General features: G+C 43.2%; 2 protein-coding genes across 2 annotated transcripts in view; both read right to left on the bottom strand.

The window, feature by feature from the left end:
• Positions 1-1,641: 1,641 nt before the first annotated feature.
• LOC109969657 (microfibril-associated glycoprotein 4-like) lies at positions 1,642-5,579 on the bottom strand. Its single transcript, XM_020616699.1, has 7 exons — positions 5,502-5,579; positions 4,424-4,465; positions 4,084-4,236; positions 3,641-3,679; positions 3,395-3,491; positions 2,991-3,158; positions 1,642-1,910 (listed from the first exon to the last, which is right to left on the bottom strand). Exons 2-7 carry the CDS (start codon positions 4,427-4,429, stop codon positions 1,657-1,659), a joined length of 717 nt encoding a protein of 238 aa, XP_020472355.1. The 5' UTR covers positions 4,430-4,465; positions 5,502-5,579; the 3' UTR covers positions 1,642-1,656.
• Positions 5,580-8,759: 3,180 nt separating this feature from the next.
• a1cf (apobec1 complementation factor) overlaps positions 8,760-8,910 on the bottom strand; it is a 16,404-nt gene continuing 16,253 nt past the window's right edge. Inside the window, 1 exon segment of the mRNA XM_020616705.1 lies at positions 8,760-8,893. Within this exon segment, the coding sequence (XP_020472361.1) occupies positions 8,760-8,893 (134 nt within the window).

Raw genomic sequence — 8,910 nt, 5'->3', positions numbered from 1 at the left:
CAGCCTGATGTGTGAGGCCAGGCATGTGTGCTCTAACTGATTTCACGTCTGTCCATCACTAGCACATCTTCCATCATCAGAATCCAGACAGACACAGGAAACAAAGTGAAGGCACACTTTAGCTTTCTGCTCGGCTTCATTTATTGTCACCAAATAATGATTCACATCAGCCTTAAAAAATAAAAACATACACTGTAAAGCAAAATTGGAAATGTGATCTAGTGCTGTCCTTTTTGTCACCTGGCTGTCCCGAACTGCGAAGATTTTGTGTTCATGTTGACTGAAGCGACAATACGTGTGTTTCTATTTAATGTAATGTAATTTTCTATTTGTGATTATCTTACTTTTTTTTGCACAGAAGTAGGTGCAGTGCTGCAGCTGTTCAGGTCAGACAGGGCAGTGCAGTTTATTGGCTCAGACCACTTCTTATTGCAAATCCATGGGCACCCACAACTCTCCTCTTATTAATCACATAAACACCTCTGAGGTATGTTAAGCAATTAAAATGCTGGAAAATTCCATATTCAAATTTTACATGTTACTGAGAAGAAGCATTATTTTATTGGCATTGTGACACATACAACAAAATTTTGTTTGTTGAGAGGCCCAGGCTGCTGCGTGTGTACGCGCTGCCACCACGGGCAACTTGGGGGTTCAGTGTCTTGCCCAAGGACACTTCAACGTGTGGACTGCAGGCACCGAGATTCAAACCTTCAACCTTCCGGTTGGGAGACGACTGCTCTACCCACCGCACCACCGTCGCCCCGAGCATCTTTTCCTCTCAGCTGGTTAAATACTTGCAGTCATGGTGCAGTAGCAGGATAAAGTCAGTGAAATATAAATACATTTTATTTGTTCCTAACTTGCAGAGGCAGGTCTATCATTAAGAATGGACAGAAGTTGACTGAAACAAGAACTGACCTGGAAAGACCTATCTGCCACTGACAGCTGATTTGGGTCACGTCTTAATATTTGGGATGTTACGCGTTTGTGCTTTGATGCTTGAAGAATACAGCTGTTTTTCCTGTGCGTCTGCCTAGTTTCAGTGAGATAAGGCCCACTGTGAGTGTAACTGTCCAAATGACAGCTTTCATTTGAGAAGTGGGTTTGTTTGTTATTAATAATGAGTTATTATTACTATTGAGGAATTGGTTGAAATGTCATGAATGGGATGTTAAGTGTTAGCAGAGATGAGAAGATCTGAGAAATGTATTACTTTTGTTGGTAAAAAGGTTTATTTTGAAGGGCAGTATGTGCCAATCATGTGACTGGAGTTGAGTGAGGGCACCAATGTGGCATTATGGGACAGATACAACATGGACAGAGAAGAGACATACAGCCTAAAGTTATTTTTTGCACATGGTTTTAGAGGCGCAAACGGTGAGGTGTACATATGTTGTATTTGTGCTTAATGTTGTTCATGTGCCTCTATTTGTATATATTTAAGATTCTTTATCGTTACTTTGTCTGTAGTTTTCACAGTGGCTGAGGAAACGGAGAGAGAAAAATAAAACTTTCTGAAGACATCCGTACGAAGCGTGGCGATCCTTAAAACTAGAACTAAACCAGTGCAGCTACAGTGAGATTAAATGATTGAGAGAAATCACAAGAGCATGACCCCACCCTCTGATGTTGTGCTGTGTTGGTCCTGTAGATTCACTGCACAGGACGCATCTTCATGCTGATGCTCTTCAGGGAGTAGTCATGGCCCTTCCACGAGTACCAAGAAACTCCAATAGCAAAGAGAGTGCCGTCAGGCCCCCAGCGATAAACCCCATTGGGGTTTGCAGAATGGCACTGACTGTACCAGAAAGCTCCTAGGTGTGACTTGGCACAGTTGGACGCTGCAGTGTCCTGGTCTTTGTCGAAGGTGGAGAACTTGAACCCCGTGTGACCACTCAGGGCATCTCCTGTAGACACAAAACAACCATAGTGTTTTTGAATCTGCATTACTCAGAAATATCTTCCAAACATTTCACAACCCGCAGTCTGTCAGATGGACTAAACGTGCCAGCAATGGTGCAGACGTGTGAACTCATCATTAATCACCTATACTCCACTGTGTCACAGTTCTAGTCTCTGCCCTGTATTTTCCTGGCTCTGTGATTTATTGTTCCCTTTCCAGCTGTTCCCAGACTGTGGCTCTGACTCTCTCCTGCACACCTGCTTCTCATTTCCTCCTTGTCCCATCTTGACTCTCACACACACTACACCTGTGTCCACCTCCCTAATCAGCTCTCTTCTGATGTGCCCTAGTGCCTTAGCCTCCGAGTCATTGTTCCTCATGTTTGGATTTACTTACCTGTGCTTAGACTCTGTCTTTTACCTGCTCCCCTTGGACTTGCTTTTTCTTCCTGTTGACCCAGCCTGGGGCTCTGATGTGACCTCATCTCATGTACATGATCTTGTATGCCCGGACTCTAACTAAGCCTCGTTTTCGCTCACCGTTCACAATTAACTGACCAACTCCTTCTGCCAACCAGTCCACCTCTTGTGTGTCTGCACTTCTACATGACAGATGCCCTCCATGAAGGTAGGGGTATCAGTGTTCTGGATTCATAGGTCTCTGGGCACCAGGGCAGCCTTTCAAGTGCACTCATGTTGGCCATTGTCTTGGCTAAAAGAATAAGAAAAGCTCTATGCCCTGTTGTTACATGCTGCTTCCTGCTGCGGTGGTGCTCCACCCAAGCTGGGCATCCTAACCCCTAATACCTAACCAGTCACCAAGGTCAGGCTCTCTCACTGGGCTGTGGATCTAGTCTGGCAGTCGTACAAGGAAGAAGGCAGGCTGGCTGCAGCCGTGGTGTGGATTGAACACACAGTGGGGCCACCTCGTGAGCCTCCCGTCTGAGATTTGTCATGGTTTATGGTGTTCCTACTGCATGAACAGGGCAGCTAGCACTTCAGTCAGGAAACGTGCGCCAAATGAGGTGTGGTAGGACCCTGTACCTATACCCTGAGTGCCTGCATAGTATAAACATATAACTCACCCGCTCCTCCATCTGTGAATCCAGCTACATGGAGTTTGTATCCCTCACATTCTCCATCGATGGAGAATGATGAGTACCGAGCAAACACTTTATTTCCTTCAAAGTCCTTCATGTCGATCAGCAGCTCATGTTTCCGCTGGTGTGTCAGGTAGTAGATGTTGTCAAGCCCTGGAAGCACACACACACACACACACACACACACACACACACACACATTCATAAATGTGCTAAACCCTTTTCACATTTTCTACAGACCTGTGGATATTTCACTAAAACACTTTGACATTTAAAGAGAAGTAACTGATCTAAGACTTATGTCACAAAATTTAATTAGTTTTAATGTTAGTACTTAATGGACAGTGTGTCACGAGTCACATGACTGTTAGTTTGGCATCACTCCTCACCGAGCCAGTGCTCTCCTGCAGCGTTACCAAAGCCAAACTTGTAGTGATCCCAAGGCCTGTAGAAGTTCACCGAGCCGTCCATCCTCCTCTGGAACACCTGGAAGGCAGGGTGGGGGTTTAACCAGGTAAGTAACATATCTGACGGCAAGCTTTTTACTGGTGTGTGATTTATTGTGACAGCCCAACAGGAAGTGGGAAAAGCACTGGCTAAAACTTGATGGAGCTGACTTTGGTTAAAGCACTCACCGTCCACCCTCCTCCTACTGAATCCATGTCACAGTACACCTGCACACAAACAGTCATTAGTATTTTTAACTAAATATACTCACCCTTCTGCTGTGAAGCATCCCTGTGTGGTTCACTGACAGTTTTATTCTCTGCTTTTTCTTGCAGTGCCAAAGTATGCAGCTAGCTGCACTAAGATACCAGTCAGCAGCTGAGCACCAGCTTCTTTCACCAGTCATATGAACAAGGCTTTATTCTTTGTCATGATGGTCTGAGACTCCCTGCTGCTGTCAGGTGGAACAGTGCAGTCAGTCCCTGACTGACTGGTCTGGCTCCGTCAGAAGTGGTGGTAAGAATTTATGATTCTACAATCTGACCCAGTCACTGGCTCAACATGCAACAGTGCCCTGTAGTTTGCTGCTGGAATAAATGTCACCCTGTGTCCCAGACAGGATGGAGTGTACCTGCACAGCAGACCTCTCTCCAAGGGGATAGATGGTGTACACCCCACTCTGCAGGTTCTTGTCTTGTAGACGGAGGTCGCTGCAGTCTACCGGCTGGGAAAACCCTTTGCAGCTGGTCAGCAGTGGAGCCAGGAGGAGGATGGCTGTTATCAGCTGGAACACAGGTGAAGTTGTGGTCTTGACTTAGAGTGAGGTCTAAATCTTACACAGTTTAAACCTCTGGCCTCTAATTTCATGGTGGTGTGGGAACAATCTGTGCAGCGTCCCTGGGGCAGCCATTCAGCTGCTAATGTCACAAGCCTTTTCACAGTCTTTGTAAAATATCAGCTGACAAACTTACCGTCATTATCAGAGTTCTGCTGATGTGGATTTGCTCGATGCTCTGAAAACACAAGAAAAATCCTTCAGTCTGGAGCCTCACATGGGCCAGATCATTATGTGGCTGCGGAATATTTAGAGTGGACCAGTGGTCCGGGTCCTGACCTGGTCACTCCCCATAAAACTACACTGAGCTCAGCAGTGACAGTAATTACTTCCCCTCAAAACTGCATTAGAAACAATCCCAACACCAGCTACTCAGTTTACTGTGGCTCAAGGTTTTTCAGTGGGGTTTAAAGTATCGTTTTGTGGGAATACATCATTATTTTCCCAGGATATAAACTTAGAAAGAACAACCTCAATATTTACTTTTTAACAGTACAGTCTATCTAGAATGTTTGTTATCAACAATGATTTCTAAACAATAATTTGTCAATTTAAATTAAAAATGCTGACAGACAAAATGAGAAAATATAAAAAATTTCAATAAAAAAATTCTAATATATATATGAAACTAAACAATAAACAGCCATTTCACCCTATAATAAATGTAATATCTCATAAGCTAAACATTGCATTTACATTTAAACTTGACCCAATATTTAATTCATGAGGGGACTGACTGCATTTCAAGTAAAGATTCAGTGGTTTCTACATAAACACTTAGTGAAAGTGTCAGTGTATGTGACTGTTTTCAGTCCCAGACACTGTCACAGCCCGTACTTTATTGCTGTCCTCCAGTTCAAAGTACCTTTGCATGTGACACACACAGATCTATTCACTGATACTCTTCTGCTCTATAATTTAATACTGGCCATCAGCCATTTGGTTCGTGGAGCCTGTTGGCAGGACTGCGCACCCTGATGCTGCCTTACAGACTCAGTTCAGGGAAAAACACTTGATTACAACAGTTTATCAGTAAGTCCATAGAACAGTCCCACCTGTTACAGTTGACATGCAGATTTTAAATGTAACTAAAACTCTGTGCTCTTGGTTGTAACACAGTGGATTCACAAACATGAGCACAGTTCTTACTCAGTCACAAGGACAGCCAGACATCCCAAAAGCCCTGTGTGAGGGTTGCCAGGTTGGAGGCTCACCTGTGGGAAGTGAGGAAAGTGTTGCTTCTCCTTCAGTCTGACAGACTTCACAGCTTCACCGCTCTTATCCACCCAGGCTTTTTTATGCACCCAGGCAGCTGAGTGTGATTATCTGAATGTTTGCTTCAGTTGGTCTTGTTCTTTTTAAATAACACGAGTTCATTTCCTGACTAAACAGAACAGTGCATCCGTTGTTTTGTATCCAGAACACGCGGTTGCAGCATTGCCTCCTGACTGTGCACCTCCTGACACTATGCCTGTGCAGTGGTTTGGGCTCTGATAGAGGAATTTTAACATAACTTCATCACCACTCACAGCTGCTAGAGAACTGACCTGTCACAGTATGTTCTGTACTCCACTCCACAGGTTTACATAAGGCCAGTGTGTTTTGTCTGTAACACTTTTTAACACAACAAACATACTAACTAAATTCATCGTATAAAGTGGGTACTACTAAAATACTTACTGGCTCCTACTGGTATGTAAATATAGGTACAGTGGAATAAAACTATAAACCTATTTCTATAAGTACGGAGTACATACAGGGTACAGTAAAATGGTGATGGCAAGTCTGATCATCTGCAGTATCTATGAAGTAGTTTTTTTTTTATTGCAACTTGAAATAACACATTTACAGGACAAAGGACTTAACAGAGAAGATGAGACAACAGACATTAAGAAAAGAGACAAAGGGATTATTAAATGTAGTTTGTGTGTGTGAAAGTGTGTAGTGTCGGTGTATCCAACTCTAATCGGTACATATTAAAGAAAAATACAACTGAACCAAATAAACTAATACATTTTTTACAAATGTAAAAAAGAAAGGGGGTGGGGGGGTAATCAACAGAGGACCAGGAGTGTACTGGTGAATCTTGTTATCAATATTCAACCTTTCCAGATGGTTACAGTGTCAGAACCTTGTCATAATGAGCAGGCACTTCTCTGTGCCAGTTTTACACTGTCCTGTCGTTTCACTGTCAAGAACCACGTAATGTCCCTCAGAACAGCTTCTCAGGTAAAAACATTTGCCTCTATATAGTTTAATCTAACATTGGTAACAAAGAGGAGTGAGTCAGTCAAAGGAGTCTGAAGAAAGGAAATGAGTGGGAGTGAAGTCAAGCACCTGTATTGTCCAAAGACAACACGAGTGAAAATGTATAAACGTAAAGTGTAGGCACTGTAAAGTAACGCAGACACAGGGCTGCTGTTTCTTCAGATGTCTGTTAGTTTATTTCAGGAACATTATGAATCATGAAACATTACAGCAGTTTGTGAAACCCTCCACAATACCCACAATTCTCTCTGCTCATCACAGATCAATTCAGTTTACTGTGTCTATTTCCAGATCAATTATGGATTCAAAAAGAATGCAAAATAACTCTATACAACTAGTGTCTGGTCATGACTTTGTTTTCCTGGTATAAAAATAAGTTCTAAGTGCTTCACACACTTTAATACTGTCTCTGCTTTGGCATGTTCACAGCTTGGATGTCAGCGCATGCCGCCAACTCAAAAACATACCCAGAAACGAACATATGGAATATGAAGTTGGCCTGAGCGGCCTGTGCTACTGGTGTGTGTTCCTTATTATCAGGGCAACAGACCCAGGGAGCGCAGGAGGTCAGCCAGAGGGTCCAATATTATCATTTTAACAGTGGTTTCAGTCAGAAGTTAAAAAGAACCTGCAGTTTATTTCTTATGCTCTGTAAACCGAAGATGGTTTCAGCGAGGAAACAAATCTTCATTTTCACTGGCTCATTTATTTTATTCCTCGTTAAATCCATAACCAGATTTCTACATCTTGTTTGTGACCTCCACTGAGAGACACGGCCATAAAAGGTTTCGGTTGCCTGGTGCTAACTATAAGTTATCAACTGTAACTGTGATCTTGGTCTAAACTCTCCCACTCTGGAGTTGCCATTTGCAGATACTGTAGAGAGCAAACATAAAGTTAATGAATGTAATTGTGGTTTTTGAGAGTTGTCTGATGGAGACGAGGTTGGTTTTAGGACGGCAGCTGATCTGAGTGAAGGTGGAGCAAACAGGACACAGTGTGAACATGAAAATACTGAAACATGGCAAAGAAAAATGAGCCTACACTCTACAGGTAACAGTGAAGATGTTTCTGTTCCACTGTGGAGCTCGATGCTCAGCTGGTTTTATATATGCTGAGTAGAGTTTGTTAGCATGGCAGTACAGCAGTAGTACACAGGCCCCCCGTCACATTTACAGGTAGTCACAACAAAGCTTTTCACAGGACTGACTGGGAACATGAGCTTTCTTCTCTTTAGTAAGGTAAAGCAGATCTGGTATGGAGATAGAAAGAATGAAATAAAAACCCAAAGCACCGGTCTCACGTGTTGGTTTCCTTTCACATGCACACGATTTAAAACCATTTTACACTATTCACAGTTTATAGAGCTAAAACCTCCAGAAGGCCTCAGCGACCAAAACATGGTTTCCATGTTAAAATCCCAGACTCCTAAAATGTCTGGAGTACTGTCAGATTTTTTTGTTGGGACATTAAGTTTGATACCTTATACACAATTTACAGATATTTTTCATTTCAGACTAAATTCTACAGCTAGGGTAAGACACACAGAAGAACTATAAATCCCAGGTATCTCAGCGATAAAAAGGCAGGGCTACAAAAAAAGCATAAAATAATTTTTACAGTTTCGGTTTTTGAGGACTGTAAACATTCTTCTAGAAACAAACCAAGAACTGCTGAAAAAAAACACCTTAACTGAATAACATGAATTCAGATCTACAACCAATCACTGGCCGCCTCCCAGATACTTAATCAATCACAGACATGTACATGCAGATAGTTCAGAGCAAATATAGGCAAGAGACAGAGACAGACAATGTGAAGAAGGAAAAAGGTGAAGAATTTGTTTCAGGGCGACTGACAAGTCTGAAACATTTCCCAGCAGCAGATTTCAAAACGCTTCTGCAGTACCATATAGTTTTTACTTTGGCCCCGACTCCACAGCGGATTAGTCTCCTTAATAACTGCAGCAGTCCCCAGTCAGCATCACAGCGGTGCATTCACCCTATTCTGCTCTTGCTTTGTGGAAGTAACCCCACGTCATTCAGTGTCCTCACAACCCTGTGGTCACACTGTGATCAATCAGATTTCACCTTTTATCTGCACTACTGTGATTTAAGAACTAAACCAGGACTTGGCATTTTAAAAGCAGGATAGTGTGAATGCAGCCTTTGCTACAAGTGTTTTCCCTCTTTCGAGACGCTGTCCTAGAAAACGCCGTATCCGTCAGCGTTGCGCGTCGCCACAGCAAACGCAGGGTAGCCCTCATAGGTGGTGTAGGCGGTCAGGTCCTGACCCAGAGACACAGCCTGCTTCAGCTGGGATGCGACGGCTGCCGATGCTGCCGGGCGTGGCCGG

Source organism: Monopterus albus, unplaced genomic scaffold, assembly GCF_001952655.1.
Source record: "Monopterus albus unplaced genomic scaffold, M_albus_1.0 scaffold177.1, whole genome shotgun sequence".
Classification (NCBI taxonomy): Eukaryota; Metazoa; Chordata; class Actinopteri; order Synbranchiformes; family Synbranchidae; genus Monopterus; species Monopterus albus.
The sequence above is the reverse complement of the archived record's forward strand: the minus strand, read 5'-3'. Positions and strand labels throughout refer to the sequence as shown.